This window comes from Physeter macrocephalus, chromosome 16, assembly GCF_002837175.3.
Source record: "Physeter macrocephalus isolate SW-GA chromosome 16, ASM283717v5, whole genome shotgun sequence".
In the NCBI taxonomy this organism is placed as follows: domain Eukaryota; kingdom Metazoa; phylum Chordata; class Mammalia; order Artiodactyla; family Physeteridae; genus Physeter; species Physeter macrocephalus.
Window position 1 is genome coordinate 45876383 of NC_041229.1, and position 16322 is coordinate 45892704.

The window sequence follows — 16322 nt, forward strand, 5'->3', positions numbered from 1 at the left end:
TCTAATGCTTTATTTATTTTTTGAGACTTCATTGGATTTTCTACACAGATAAGCATGCTATCTGCCATAAAAGACAGCATTACTTATTGTTTTCCAATTTTTTTCATATCTTGTTGCAATGCCTAGAAGCTCCTGTACAATGCTGAATAGAAGTGGTAAGAGCAGACATTCATGCCTTTATAGAGGCGAAATGTTGAGTCATTCACAATTAAGTATGATGCTAGCTGTGTTATAGATGCTCTTTATTAGAAAATTCCCTTCTACTCCTAGTTTGGAGAAATTCCCTCCTATTCCCAGTTTGCTGAGAGTAATGAAAAATGGATGGTTAGCTATTGTCAAATGCTTTTCCTGGTTCAATTGAGATGATCATATTTTTTTTCTTTTTTAGTGAGTTAATATGATGAATTACATTGATTGATTTTCCATTGTTAAACCAACCTCGAATTCCTGGGATAAACCCCACTTGGTCATGATGTGTCATCCTTTCTTATGTATTATGTTCACTTTGCTAATATTTTGTTTAAAATCTTTTGTCTCTATGTTCAGGAGGCATGTTGGACTTTAGTTTTCTTTTCTTGTAATTTCTTTGCCTCGTTCTGGTATCAGGAAAATACTGACCTGATACAATTAGATGGGAAGTTTCCCCTCCTCTTTAACTTTCTGAAAGTATGTACAGAATTGGTGTTATGTCTTCTTTAGATGTTTGGTGGATCTCACCAGTGAACCCAGCCGGTCCTAGAGTTTTGTGGGAAGGCTTTTAACTAAAAATTCCATTTCTTTAATAAATACAGTACTATTCAGATTATCTAGTTCTTCTCGCATGAGCTTTGTTAATTTGTATCTTTTGAAGAATTTGTCCATTTCACCTAAATTGTCAAAGTTATTGGAATAAAGTTGTTTATAATGGTCAGTGATTATACTTTTCATTTCTGAAGTATCTACAGCAATGATCTCTCTCTTATTCCTGATAGTCCTGTGTTGCTTTTTTTTTTTTCATTCTGTTTGGCTAGAGGTTTATCAATTTTATTGACTTTTCTCTAAGAACCAGCTTTTGATTTTCTCGTTTTAAATTTTTATTTCATTGATTTCTGACATTATCCTTATTACTTCCTCTTTTCCTGCTTACTTTGGGTTTAATTTGTTTTTTTCTGGTTTCTTAAGGTGGAAGGTAAAATCATTGATTTGAGAATTTTCTTCTATTTTAATATAGGCAACTATTGTTACAAATTTTCCTCTAGGATTGATTAATCTGTATCTAATAAATTTTAATGTATCATGTTTTCATTTTCATTCAGGCCAATATATTTCTAATTTATTATTACTTTTTAAAATTAGAAGCATGTTGTTTAGTTTCCAGATATTTGGGGATTTTCCAGATATCTGTTATTGATTTCTAATTTTCTTCTTCTTTTGCCAGAGAACATACTTTTGTATGGTTTGAACCCTTTATTTATTATGACTTGCTTTACATCCCAGAATATGGTCTCCATTGGAAATGCTCTGAATGCACACGAAAACAATGTGTGTAGTGCTGTTGTTGGGTGGAGTGCTCTATCAAGGTCAATTAAATCAAGATGGTTGATAGTGTTTTTCAAGTCTTCTAAATACTTACTGATTTTCTGTCTACATGTTTTAACAATTATTGAAGGTGTTGAAATATCCAACTGTATTTGTGAGTTGGTCATTTCCCACTGTAGTTCTATCAGCCTTTTCCTCACATATTTAGAAGTTGTTATGCATATATTTAGGATTATAATTTCCTCTTGTTGAACTGACCTCTTTATCATTATAGACAACCATCTTAATCCTTAATCTTGGTAATATTCTCAAGCTCTCAAGCGAAATCTACTTTATTTACTACTACTATAGTACACCTGCTTTCTTTAACTTGTAGTTATTATATCTTTCTCTATACTTTAAGCCTAGTGTCTTTATACCTGAGGTGGGTTTTGAGAAAATAGCATATAGTTGGGCCTTGCCTTCTTTCATTCAATGTGACAATCTCTGCCTTTTTATTGGGTGTTTAGACCATTTACAATCAATGTGATTATTGATATGGTTGAGCTTACATCTATTATCTTGCTATTTGTCTTCTTCTTTGTTCCCTTGTCCCTCCTTTTTCTTCCTCCTTTTGGATAAACTGAATACTTACTGACAATTCCATTGTATTTTGTTGTTGCATTATTAGCTAGAACACTTTTGGGGGGTGAGGAGGATTACCTCGGGGCTTATATTATACATCTTTAATTTATCACAGTTTTCCTTCAAGTAATATTATACCACTTCATGTATAGCATGAGAATGTTACCATACTATACTTCCATTTTCCCCTTCCTAAACTTTGTGTAATTGTTGTATGTTTTATTTTGAAATGTTATAAACTCCACAATAAATGGGTACTATTACTGTGTTCAGCAATTATCTTTTAAATAGATTTAATAACAAAAAAAGAGAGCTTTAGTATTTAGCCACATATTTACCATATTTTCACACAGTATTATTTTATATCTGTTTGAAAGACTTTTAAAAACATTTCTTGTAATGCAGGTCTACTGGTGATGTATTTATTCAGCTTTTGGATGTTTGAAAAAATCTTTTTATTTTGCCTTTGTTGTTTGAAAAGATATTTTCACTGCATATAGAATTCTAGGTTGACAGGTTTTATTCTATCTTGTTCCTTTTACTATATTAAAGACGTTGCTCCACTGTCTTCTGGCACCCATGGTTTTCGATGAGGAGTTTCCTGTCATTTTTATTTGAGCTCCTTTGTATGTGACATGTCCTTTTCCCCCATCTGGATGTGCTAAGATATTTTTTTTAAATCACTGGCTTAAAGCAATTTGATTAAGATGTGCCTTGGTGTGATCCTTTTCATGTTTCTTGTCCTTGGAGTTCATTGAACTTCTTGGACCTGTGGGTTTGTAATTTTCATCAAATTTGAAGAACTGTTGGCCCCTGTCTCCAAATGACCTGAAGAAATATGAAAATACAAAAGAAAATATTTTTTTATTTTCCCCTTCCACCCTCACACCCATCTCTTCTCCCTTGAGGACTCCAATTGTACGTACATCAGACTGCTTGAAGTTGATTCACGGCTCACTAAAGCTCTGTCCACTTTTTTTCCAGTCATATTTCACTCTAAATAATTTGAGATAGTTTCTCCTATGTTTTCAAATTTTAAAATCTTTTCTTTTGCTGTCTAATCTACTGTTAATCTCACCCAGTGTGGGGTTTTGTTTGTTTTTTTAAATCTCAGACATTGCATACTTTCATCTATTTTCTGGTCATTTTTATATCTTCTGTACCTCTAATTAACGTGCTCAATCTTGCCTCTACTTCTGGACCACTACATTTTTTTTTTTTTTTTTTTTTTTTTTTTGGTGGTACGCGGGCCTCTCACTGTTGTGGTCTCTCCCGCTGCAGAGCACAGGCTCCAGACGTGCAGACTCAGCGGCCATGGCTCACGGGCCTAGCCACTCCACTCCACGGCATGTGGGATCTTCCCGGACCGGGGCACGAACTCGTGTCCCCTGCATTGGCAGGCGGACTCTCAACCACTGCGCCACCAGGGAAGCCCGACCACTACCTTCTTGATACATGGCATATAGTTACAATGTCCTTTTGTACAAATAATATTTCTATAATTTGTGTCATTTCTGGATCTTTTTCTCCTTCACTTATGGGTTTTGTAAGTTCTGGCTTTTTGCATGCCTGACAATTCTTTGTTATTGAATGCCAAACAGTTTGAGTTTTACCTTGTCGCATATGCAAAATATTTGTATCCCTATATTTTTGTACTTTGTTCTAGGAGACAGTTACACAGAAACTGTTTTAGAAACCAGAAACTTTGGAGCTTTTAAGTCCAGGGTTAATTTTGCTCTCCTACTGAAGTAATACTTTTCTGACTTTCCTAAATAGTGCCCTTTGAGAATTACAAAGTTTTCCACTCTGGCGAGCAAGAACACAAACTATTAACCGCTTTGTGTGAACTTCAGTGATTATTCCCTCTGCTCCTTTCAGGTGGTTCTTCCTCCAATGTCAGTAGCTTCGTCCCACACAAACAGAAGTACTCAGCTTAAGTCTCAAGGGGACCCCTTCTATATCTTTATGCCTTCTTTCTGTGCAGCTCGCTCCTCTCTTGTACTCTACCCTATGAGCTTCAACCACTTTGGCCTCTTTGGACTCCCAGGTCTGTTTCCTCAGCTCAGGGAGACCTCTGGGCTCTGCTGTGGTGCTCCTTCCCTGAGCTGCAATCTGCAATCTCTCTCCAAGCATCAGCTAGGGCCATCACAGGACTCAATTCATTTGTTTTCCTTCTCTCAGGGATCACTGCCCTGCACTGCTTGATGTCCAGTGTCTGAAAACTGCTGTTTTATATACATTATCAGGTCTTTTAGTTTTTTTGAGTGAGATAATATTTCCAGTTTCTGTTCTGAAAGTAAATGTCAAAACCATTTTTGGAGGCAAGATTTTTATTACAATGTTATATGATTACTTTTAACAGAGGGGAGTGAAGATACCACTTCTTGGGAGGTACTGTTATGTTCTGAGAAAAACAAAACAAAACTTAAACTTTCAACTCTGGAAGATCTGAGCTCAAATTCCAGTACTGCCACTTTGGGCAAATTACCAGTTCTTTCACTGGTAAAACAGAACTAATAATATCTATTATTAGGTTGTGAGGTTTGAATGAGATGTAAACAATCTGCTATGTATCAGACGCACCTCATACATTTAGGTTTCCTTATTTTCGCCCTAAAAAAATGAGTATCAGAGAAGCTATCTGTTAGGGCCCTGCCTGTACTGATAAGAGTGATTCCAAGCTTTTCCCTCTCAAATATCCTCTCTTATAGGGAAAAATTAATCGTAATATGCTATTGAAAAGCCAGACACAAGTGTAATTCTAGGAAACTGCCTGTGAATTTTTACCCTGTAAAATTAGTGGGAAGGAAGAGCCTTGAGTCCTGCCCTGTCTACCTCTGGTTTGGATTTGGCGTTTTTAAGTGCGGAACAATCCAGAATTCCAGCTCTGTCAGGAAAAAGCAGACTAATGAAACAGATGACAAATCATTTCTCTGAGACCTGAAGCCAAACTGGCTGCAATAGCTGCTGGAATGGTAAAAGAAGACAATTTCCTGGAGTATTTACAAAATCATTTGTAAGGATAATATTTTCCAGACTTTTACAGGAGGACTAAGGGTAGCTTTTTAGTCTGCAGACTCCACAGAGTTAGCATATATTCAACAGGCGGTTGCTAGGACCGCCACCTCCCACTCTAACTCCTCCCCATAACCCCCATATAAAGGCCTGATTTAGGCACTGAGATGGGGATAAGCCGTGGGTTTTGCCCTTCAAATATATGCCAGAATATAAAGGAGCAACAGGTGAGTACACAGCTAATCGAAAATGGAATGTGCTTTATGTGCAGTGTTAGCAAACTGCTTCAGAAAGACGGATAAAAGATCAGCAAAACTTTCAAAGAGGAGGTGACTGAATATTTCAGAATACATGCAGAAGTGGAGTAGGGGAGGAAAAGGGAACATTCTAAGTCAAGGGAGGGAGGCATACCCTGGGAAATGAATCTGAGGCCTGATCTATATAGGATTGGAATGTGTCAATTAGAAATGTTTTCAACTGAAAAGTAACAGAATCCTTGCCTAGTACAGCCTTAAGAGATGGAGGTTTGTTTACTCAAAATGCTCAGAGGTATGTGGTTACTGGCATTGATTCGGTGGCTCGAATGTCATCTGGGAGGCAGGTTCTTTCCATTTTTCAGCTGTGACATCTTTAACATGGTGGGTTTTCATCTTTTTACTTTTTACCTCATGTTTGCAAGACCGTTGCCACAGATCCAGATGCCATTAACTAGTGTTATGAACAAGAAAACAGAAGGAGTTGAAAAGAGCTTTCCTTTAATCAGGGAAGAAAAAAATTTCCTGAGTTTCCCAGATTTTCCACTACATCTTATTGGCCCAAACTGGGTCATATGACCATCTTCAGAGGAAAGGTTGGAAAAATATCTGGACAAGAAGGAGTAACACGAAAGGCCTAGAAAAATCATGATCCATCCCCTGGGGCTGGGCATATTGCCGCCTTAAACAAAGTAAGTGTTCTCAGCAAGGAAGAAGGATTAAACAATCATTAGACGAGCAATTAACAATAACTGCAATCCCATTTTTGAACTTTAATCCAAGTTCTAGTGAAACAAGAGCTCTAATGGAGGGAAAAAAAAAAAAAAAAAAAAAGCCCAGATGATTCAAGTATACCTCTAGTTTTGTAGATTTATTCTGCCCTCTTAGGTCTTAGGAGAACCTTACTGCTTTTCCTGAGAATGACAGCCTTCCCCAAACTGCAGACTCAGATTTAGATGCAACTGAATTTCTTCCTGTGGTTTTGCAGATTCTACTATATCACAAATTAAATTTCAAAAGGAGGAAGTTAAAATTTTTATTCATATAAAACCTCCCCTAATACTTTTAACACATTTCCAACTTAACTGCTGCCTTTCTTAAGCATCACAAGGCCATTCATTCATTCATTCATGCCACAAACACCGAATACTTTGATGAAGCAAAGTTCCTCGCTAGTTAACAGCCAGTTGGACCACTGGCCTCCAGTCAGGTTTATATTCATAATAACGCTGCAGACCTGGCACCTACTTTAATAATTCTGAGAAAAAACTCTTTCCTCCCCCTTCACACACTGCCTCTTAGCCACGCCAAGTCTGGTAGGGTACACCGGTCACACAGGTCACTGGGACATGACTCTAAACACTCCCACTTTGAATGAACCCCTCTGGCTCCCTTCTGAGGGGAGAGGAGAGAAGGAGCTACCTCGTTTCCTTACAGACTCCGCAACATTCCTTTAGGCTCTTACCAGTCTCACCTTCAACTTTCCCTAAAACAAACAGGAAAATAAGGACTTCATTTTTTCCCTGGAGAACTCAAACTGAAGAAATAAATGGCAAAGATGTGGTAGGAAAGCCCAGGCTTTCCTGGCGGTAAAGAAACAAATAGGAGGGAAGAGGTAAGATGTGAAATGTGTGTTTACAGTCTTCTCACACACCCCTTGTGGCACCCCATCCTATAATGACCAACAACAGGATTACTTCATGCTTTAAACCTTTTTAGACCTTGGGTACCAATCCCTCTCCACAGCCACAGGGTCCTCTTGTAGGACCAAAATCACCCCAAAAAAGAAAATTCATTTAAGGGGTTACTTGGTAACTAAAATAGTTTAGTAGATACTGAGGAAACAGCCCTCAGAAATTGCCTGGTCCAAATTAAAGGACAGAGGAAAGTAACATTCCTGGGGGACTGCAGTCAATATAGGTCCACAGGTCCACCTGTAGAAGCCTGGAGGGATGCTGAGACCGCTATGCCGTGTGCTAAGACCAGGGAACATCCTATTACCTGCAGTCTGGGGTTTTCTGACAGGGTCAGAATGCTTTGGCAGGGGTGGAGGCAGAGGATGGGCGGGGGCCGTGGGAGTACCTCAAACTGAACACAAGACCGAACAGGCAAGCTGCAGTGGCTTGTGATCTGGAGAAGAAGTACAAATTACGCCTCGCCTGAGAGACCTCTGCTGTGGACCAGATGGTGTGCGCGCGCACGCACGCATGCGCGCGTGCTTGCGTGTGATTACTGGGATTTTCAGGTCTGCAGAGGCGAAGGTTAAAGCCCAATGTATTATGTCACTTAGGACACATTTGGATGAGGTAAAGGTGGAAAGAAAATAGAGAAAGCAACAGGAAATGAGTTCTTGCTCCTTCTGTGTAGCCACAGCAAAAGTCAGGTGATGTTACGCGGTTGTTGAGAAGAGACTGACTGTCCTGGATTTAAAGGTCCCACATTACAGAGGTCCGTCTCTTTCCACGTCTCTGCGGTTATCCTCCATTCCTTCCTGCCTAACAAATGCAGAGCCATATCACAGGTCACCATCCTCAGAAAGGTCTACTCCATTTTCACAATCCTTCTGGTCAGCCCCACCTGACCAGCTGTCACCCGAGGGAGCGATGGAGCACCCACATTCAAGGAGCATGGTTGGAACATAACACCAACCAGCAGAAGAAAGGCAGGAGGCACGGGGACGAGGAGTGCAGAGAGGTAACATGAGGCCAGACACGAAGATTCCAAGGCTGGGAAAGAGGAGAAAGGTTGACAGCTGGGACTGAAGCATGAAAAGGGAGAGAGAGGCCACATCAAAGAGCAAGAAATCAGCTACCAGATATTCATTCTTTCCTCCAATTAAAAGTCACTCACTTTTCTCTCAATATAAAACAGCACATATTCTTATTCACCACAGCTGTAAGCTTCAGGCTATGCACTGTCCTGCTGCAGTCCTAGGACACGTGCTACATCACGGTCAAGCTCCTGACCCAGAAATCACACATCAATGTCAGTCTCATTTCTTTGTAGTTACCCTTTGCCTAACTATGGAGTATGGAGGTTTTACAAAGTCACCTGAGGCTACAGCTTGAAACAGAAAACACAGCCTTAACCTTGAAGTCCCCATATCCTGGCTAGAGGGAAGTCCACACAGCCCCCGGACCCCGGGGCACAGCGCTGACCTCACGGCCACCTCGGTGCCTACACTCCTTTCCTTGCCAACTCCACAAGAAGGAATTGCAGAGCCAGCTAAAGCACCAGCAGGAAAGGGCTATGAAGAGGAGGCACAGGGTTACGGCGACTGTAAGAACAGTCTCCTGAGCATCCACAATTAAGCTAGCCTTAGCCCAGCCCCACGGAAAACAGTTATTTCTTATTGTTTTTCTTAGGTCTTCTTCATGGTCACTCATTTTCAGCTACCTAAATCGTCTAGCTGAAAATGAATACTGAAGAGATAAGCAGCAACAGGTCAAGGTGTTAGGGGAGATAAAGTTTGTCCAATGTGTTAGCAAAATCACAGTTCAGACATGAATACTTTTCTCTTTGTGGAGCAAAAAAGCATCCGTGCAAGAAGATTCTGTTGCTCTGACAAATTACTTTCTACTTATACTAATAAAAATAAATCACAGGGAGAATTCAAGAGCTCTAAGGGCTTGGTGACTTCTGATTCAAAGGCAGCAAAAACACCAGGCCACTGCTTCCAGTGGGCACGCCCCTCTGGCCCTGCTGAGAGGCCACTTGACCCCCACTGCGAGAAGGATGTGCCATAGCAAGTGGACGAAGCTCCTTGAAGGTAAAGAAAACTGATTCTCCTTAACTAGACATTACCAGAGGACTTAGAAACTCAGGAATGTGATAACATACAAGCAGAAACAATTTTGTCAGCATTAACAACTGAATCAATTGTTAGCCTAGACAAAATCTACAAGAAGATGAATACACAAGCTCAACAAGAACACACTGTGTGACAACTGACCGATTTGGTCATGAAAGACATGTTTGTTCGAGAGGAAAGTAAATTCAAAAATCTAAGAGCAACGAGTAAAAAGATAAAATTCTAAATTAAATAACCACTGACTAAAGAAGAAATGAAAGCAAAAAATATACTAGGCATCAACTGAGAGATGACAATGTTTACAGATCAAGAAAAGTTACAGAAGAAATCATGGAATTTATTAAAAAAAAAAAAAGACAACCGAATCAAAGGTTTTATTTCAGAAACGGGTAATAAAATGGACTAAACTATCTGATGAAAAATGGGTAAGAATCTAACAGAATTGAGACAATTTGTTATCATGCAACTTGTTTCTTCACTTGGTTGGTACTAACTGTAGGATTTTACTAATACAGGAAATAATTAATACAGGAAACAACCATAATCCTATTAAGCACCTCAATGCACTGTTTTTCAGTCTATATAAAGATGTAGGAAATACTAAGAGGGCATAATAAGTGTTTAATATAATCAGGTCTACTGGAAGGAAACTTACCATAGACAGGATTTCTTTGGAGTATAAATGGACTAAAAAACATGTTTTGGAATGGACACATCTATTTGACTTTATTTATGATGCCAAGTTGCCAATCCATACCTGGTTAGTTAGAGGTAGAAACACATTCATTTTGATTGAATTCAGGAATACAAACACAGTTTCTTTGTGTTTGCTCGATACTTTGCAGTCTGTCTCAATGAAATCAAATTGTCCTTTTCTATTCACCACTGCAAATTAGTTAACTGTTCATTCCAGCTATACATTCATTGTATGACTCTGCTTCATGATGGTTATTTCATTTCATACTTTCTATAAAATAAAAGATGACTATAGCTTGTGTTAAAAAAAATAAATCATAGGAATGCACCTTTTGACCAGTAAAATTTCACTAAACAATCTCATCATACCTCAGTAGAATTTGTCTTTCAATTTCATAGGCTTTTAATCTGAAAAAAAACAATAACTTATGGATTAAAAAGTTTTCTGTTTAACTGACAGGAAAAATATTATAAACATGATTTTTGAATAGAGAAAATGAGATGCAAGTAGCAGTGCTTTCTTCACTGCTATAATACTGCATTTTTAAAAGTAAACACAGTACTAATCATCATTTTGATTCCAGTGAATAAAAACTTAAAACTGAATTTATTAATCAATTTGGAAATCTGAAGCCAAAAGGATCCTTTAACAGTATTGCCTAATAGACAAGTCAATCCTAAAAAGCTAATCACACTGCAAAATTTTGGCCTAATTAAACTGGCTCTCGCTGATACTCTGTCTTTTTTTGTTTGGTTTCAATCTGCCATAACAACCAAGGTTAAAATTACATGTAAACAGAAGTATACAAGGCTTGATGAAATTGAATATGGAGGATTAAGCATTTAAAAAGTCTGGGTTATAATTCTTATTGCTACACAAGTTCTACTGCATAATTAATTTACAGCAGCCTAAAACTTTTCAGCAACAAAATTATATTAAAAAAATATACCATTATCCCTATATGTTACATTAATTGTAATGTAACATATCACAACCACTTAAGCCTTGCATTAACTTAGAAAAGAATAACTTGTCCCTGAAAAACTCTAAAGAGTGATCATATTTCAATCAAAGCTGTCCTGAACTAACTCATAATCAGCAGTGACTACATTTTGTCACTTCTTTGCTCTAACATGAGTAAAAGTGATGATAATGATTTTTTGAAAAGAGCCTAGAGAACCTGCATCCAATTATGAAGTGGACTTTTAAACCACCACTGGATTTTTAGAATGTTTTTAGCTGTCAAACATCCATATAGGTGAAACAGCTGAGGGAACAAACTGCCAAACTTGCCCAAACTACTTTTGTTCCATAGAATTTGATCCCTTCTAAATCGACAACAGCATACAAACTTAGCTATGAAGAATTCAGCCCTTATAAATGAAAACAAACATAATAAACCTACGGGAGGTTTAAAAGTAACTTCATTTGTTTTTGTATATTCAAGTGTAATGCTTCTGTAAAAGATTAAAACATACGTTTCAACTTTATCAGATATGTCAATTTCCATTTGCTCCTAACCTGCCACTAATACATAGGTTCAGTGGGCTGCTCCAGGTGATCATGGAGAGAGATGAAGGTATCAGTGGAAAAAGAGCACGGATACCACGGCATTTATCCAAACAGTATGAGACCCGTCTTTGCATCCCTGAAGTAAGAATGGCCACTTTCTCCAATTAATTTGCTCTATACTAAATAAAGCAGCACTGTCTGTGAAGAGTTACTCCATACCCATAACATTTCACTACTATAGTTACCAATTCAGAAGTTAAAAAAAAAATACAGACCAAATCCATGTACCCGTGATCCTTTGTATCCTAAAATGTAGAAATATTCTTAGTTTTAACCAAGAATTATATTGGAATGAAGTAAAACATCTTTTAAAGTAATTTTAAGTATACTCTTATTTGTTACTACATTTCTACATAGATTATTTAATATTGCTTGTGGACATAATTTAATTGATAATAATATATCATAATGTCAACCATTACAGTGATCCAGAATGAGATTCTGGCTATAGAGGGAGCTTAATTATTAAGCAACACTTTCCTAAAAAGCTTCTGTATTTCTGATTGGTAAGAAAAACAAAAAAAAGAGCGTCTCTCATTGAAATAACACTGACGTTCAAGCTCGGGCCCCCTTCTTTGTGTTCAACATAATTAACTCTCTAGGACAAAATAATGAAACATTAAGTCACATTAATAAGTTACAGTCATCTTCAAGAAAACTCGATGGGCAACTCTGGTGTTACAGTTGTGTATCTTGGATCCAACTTAGGGATGAAGTCCCGAAAGTGTTTAGATGCACCAGTACCAAAAACATCAAGCACTTTTCGGTTCATGACGGCAAATCTGTAAAACAGAGGACACAGGGAACAAGTACTTAATGAAGTTTATAAAAGAAGATGATTCACTCCATTTGACTTATCTTTCATGGGATGGGAAGACCGAAAAGGCTGACACGGCAAAAGACTCAATGGCAGATTCAAAAGTCACTTTGATACTCTTCCTCAAGATTCACTGTCTCATATTTTCTTTAAAAAGATGATAATCCCCCAAACTGAAACCCCAGAGATTACCATCATTATTTCAAACCCTTCTAGAATCCTTTCCACTAGATTGTGTCAAATAGAAAAATAGGTTCATTGTGATTTTTCTGATGAATAAAATCACAAGAAGCTAAATGTATAATGAATGAGCTAACATTTACTGACAAGCAAAGGTATTAAACGTAATTCCTCTCATAATTGAAATTTTAATGTCTCACAGTCAACAGAAAATACATCCAAATGTGACTGAAGGGCAAACAGCATATAGGTTTTCAAATTTCTAACAGACACAACATAGTAAAAACACACCCTCATTTTATCCATCACCTAACCTAAGAGATATAAAACTTTTAAAAGACATATTTTAGCTAATGTGCAGGATGGACCTTCTGTGTCTCTGTGCCTGATCATAAGCCTTTCTTTTCTGGGGAAGATACCAGGGTGAAATTAGTTTTGAGTCATTGGCCAGTATCATTATTCCAAGAGCCAATAAACGTGATTTTTAGATCCTTCCCAAAGTATGTTCCCTTCTGAAATAATCAACTGGTTAAACTCATTGATGTGCAAAAAAACCTAATGACAAAGAAATAAATGATTAAATAATAATAATATAGAGGATACACAGTGTCATGGCTTAGAGGAAGAATTCTGCAGTCAGACTGCCTGGCTCATATCCTGGCTCCCTCCTTTCCTAGCTCTGTGATTCTGGCAAGTGTTTAACCTCTGTGTGCCTCTCAGTTTCCTCACATTGTAAAAGCAAGATATTAATAGTACCTATCTCACAGAGCTACTTTAAGGATTAAACACATATGTATGTATATGTATGTTGTATGTGTGTATGTGTGTATCTTAAAACCATTTCTGGGACATAGTAAGCACTATACAACTGCTCGCTATTACTAACATTAATGGCAGCTGCTATTTACTGAATGCCTACTAGGTGCTAAAGGCTGCCACAAACATCTCGATTTTCCCACAAAATACATATTGTTGTTTCATTGAAGAGAGAAACAAACTTGAGGCTCATGATGGGAAAGAATTTTCCCAACCGGTGACACAGCTAAGTGTATCACAACTGCAGTCAAACCTAGGCCTGTTCAATTCCCAAGCTCATGGTCTTTCTATCAGGTCAACCTGCCTCCCAAAGAATTAGATTATAATCAGGAAATGCTAACAACAACAATAATAAAGAATATGACAGTAAAGGCAAAGAAAAATGTGCTTACAAAATCAGGCAACAGAATATGATTATTTTTCCAAAGTGGAAATCAGTCAATTGTTCAGGCATGATTTCTAATGAATCTGTTTCATGTTTTTAATCAAAAAGAAGAGATCAAAAATTTTAAAAGTGAGACTTAAGAATGTTATATAGTAACTTATCAGCAGTTTGCAAGTCAACATATTAATCTAGAACACTTAAAATATCTAAAATAATACAGGGAAAAAAATAGTCAAAATAATGTTCACTAAAAGAATGTCCCATGTTATTCTTATTAAATTTTAGGTCATATTTGATTTATAGCTAGATACCTACTTTACCACTGAAAGAATATTCCCTCAAGTAAACGAAAAGATTCAAAATCTTTTTTATTGAAATTGCTTTTTTTCTATGACCAGCTAAAACATCTCAGTCACTTACCTGCCCTTGGTGAGCCTTAAAAGGAACTTCCAGTAAGATGGTCGCAAGGTCTGAACTTCCATGACAGCCTAAGATTAGAATATTCAATCTGAGATTTCTTTTAGTAAACAGCAAATATTATCAGCAGTCTTAGGCAACAGAACATATTTATCTCTATTTTTATTGCTCACTGTATTTAAAAAACGACAGTGATGACAGTAGTAACAAAAACATGTATTAATGTTTAAGTTGATAACTCTCAAGAATCTTTGTAAATATGCCTTCAGATAGGAATATTGCTCATGGAATAATAATTGAGTTAATAGTCATTATTATTGGGAAGCATTTACTAGATACCCATTAGATAGCTGGCACTTCGCTAGTTATAGTAAGTTTAGCAACTTGGGAGCATTACTGTGAGAAACTGCAAATAAAAGCTGTCTCCCAAACTTTGCAAAAGCCCTAAGACCATTAACATCAATAACGGTGATTGCAGAACTTAAAGAGATTGAACGATGCTTCTATTAAACTAGATTCTACCCCTATCCTCACTGCCTGAGTAATACTGGGGAAAAGCAATTATTCATATTTATGCCCATGGTATCTTTTTTTTGAAGTAAAATTAAGTTAGGGCATTCTAGCCAAGGTACTAGAGTGATAATTCTCCTACAAAAATTGCACTCTATTTAAACCTAAAAATTGTTGTGTTCATAAAACATGACCTAGCCCACTAAGTTAACATGTTTAATGATTTGAAACTTGAAAACTATCTTGCTAATAAAACAAAAAAAGCATAAAATGTAAAAACTGGAAATGTTCCCAGGCCTTTATTTTTCCCTCATTGGTTTAATATACACTAGAAACAGAAATAATTCTACTTCTCATTTCAAAAAGTTATACTTACTGCCTGGAAGCAAATTGCCGTAGAGATGGAATAGATGATAGTGTCTGCATGGGGAAAATAGGGAACCTTTCCTGCTTCAATGCCTTTGAAATACATTGTCTGCAAAACAAGCACACAGCGCAAGATTTATAAAGAAAACAACTTTAAATAGCATTACCAATAAGGTGGAGTGATATGTTCCCTATCTACAACTATTTTTTCTACCTTTCAAAATCCTAACAGTCCTTTCAGAGCTCAAATCATAGGTACATCTTCCCTGACTTGTTAAGTGTCAGCCCTTCCCTTTCCTGCATTCACTCACCCCAAACCCCAGATGCCAGTAATAATACTTTTCTGTGAAATTCAACAGCACTTTATTTCTACCTCTTTCATGCTATTTATTCTTCACTGCTGTTTGTACAATGCTCAAGTCCTCCCTTCTCTGTTAGATCTATTCATTCATTCATTAAACATGTACTGGTGTAAACCCGATTAGTGCATAAGAAATAACTAACACACTCTAATAAGGCTACAAGATATCTATATTGATTAGATGTGTAGATCATCACATGTGTATGTATGTATATCTATGTTTATCTCAAATATATATATATATATATATATATATATAGGCTCCCCAGAGGAGAGAGCAACTACTCTGTCTAGGACAAAGGACCAAGGAGAATTTCAGAAATGACTACATTGAGTAGTGGGCATCTCAAACCATCTGCAGTGAAGAACCACTTAAAAAAAAAAAATTTCCATCTATCATGGCCTGATGCTTTTATAATACAATAAAAATGAATTACTAGAAGTGAACCAAATTTTCACTATTACATTCAAAAAACAAATTACTCCATCGAGTTGCTATAAGGTTTCCAAATGCTTCCTCTCAATTTCTATCCTTTCCTTGTCATGAACTGGTATGGTAATGAACAGTTCATAGACCAGCACTAGTCTGCTGACCCCACTTTTAATACTGCTGCTTTCTAAGAGGCCTAACATCAAAAACTAGATAAGAGAGGAAAAGCAGGGGTAACAAACAGGGTGAAAATACATGATATGTATGGGGAATTTCCAGCAAATTTATATGGATGGAACAAAGGATAATTCATGGAAATGGGTTTTCTGGAACGTAGGAATGCTAAAGTGAAACAAGTAAGAAGAAAGATGACCAAGACAGAATGGTGTTTCAATAGGTTGGAGGGAGCTTTAAGAAGATATGAGTGGACCATGAAATAAAGAACATAAAATAATTTTTTCCAAAAAAAATGTTGTTTATACAGCTGATTTTTAATTAATATTATGTATTAATATAGCATTTTAATATAAAATTAACTTCAATCTGTAA

At 36.9% G+C, this 16322-nt stretch overlaps 1 protein-coding gene across 3 annotated transcripts in view; it reads right to left on the reverse strand.

Annotated features, from left to right (window-relative positions):
* Positions 1–9558: 9558 nt before the first annotated feature.
* Positions 9559–16322, reverse strand: part of TMEM135 (transmembrane protein 135) — a 257212-nt gene continuing 250448 nt past the window's right edge. The window contains exons 11-13 of one of the 3 annotated variants that reach the window (XM_055091392.1): positions 14993–15091; positions 14110–14177; positions 9559–12273 (exon numbers count right to left, since the gene is read on the reverse strand). In XM_055091392.1, the coding sequence (XP_054947367.1) occupies positions 12141–12273; positions 14110–14177; positions 14993–15091 (300 nt within the window). In that variant the 3' untranslated portion in view covers positions 9559–12140. The remainder of the gene's footprint in view (positions 12274–14109; positions 14178–14992; positions 15092–16322) is intronic. The other 2 variants (XM_028500984.2, XM_024131687.3) reach the window with 2 other exon arrangements.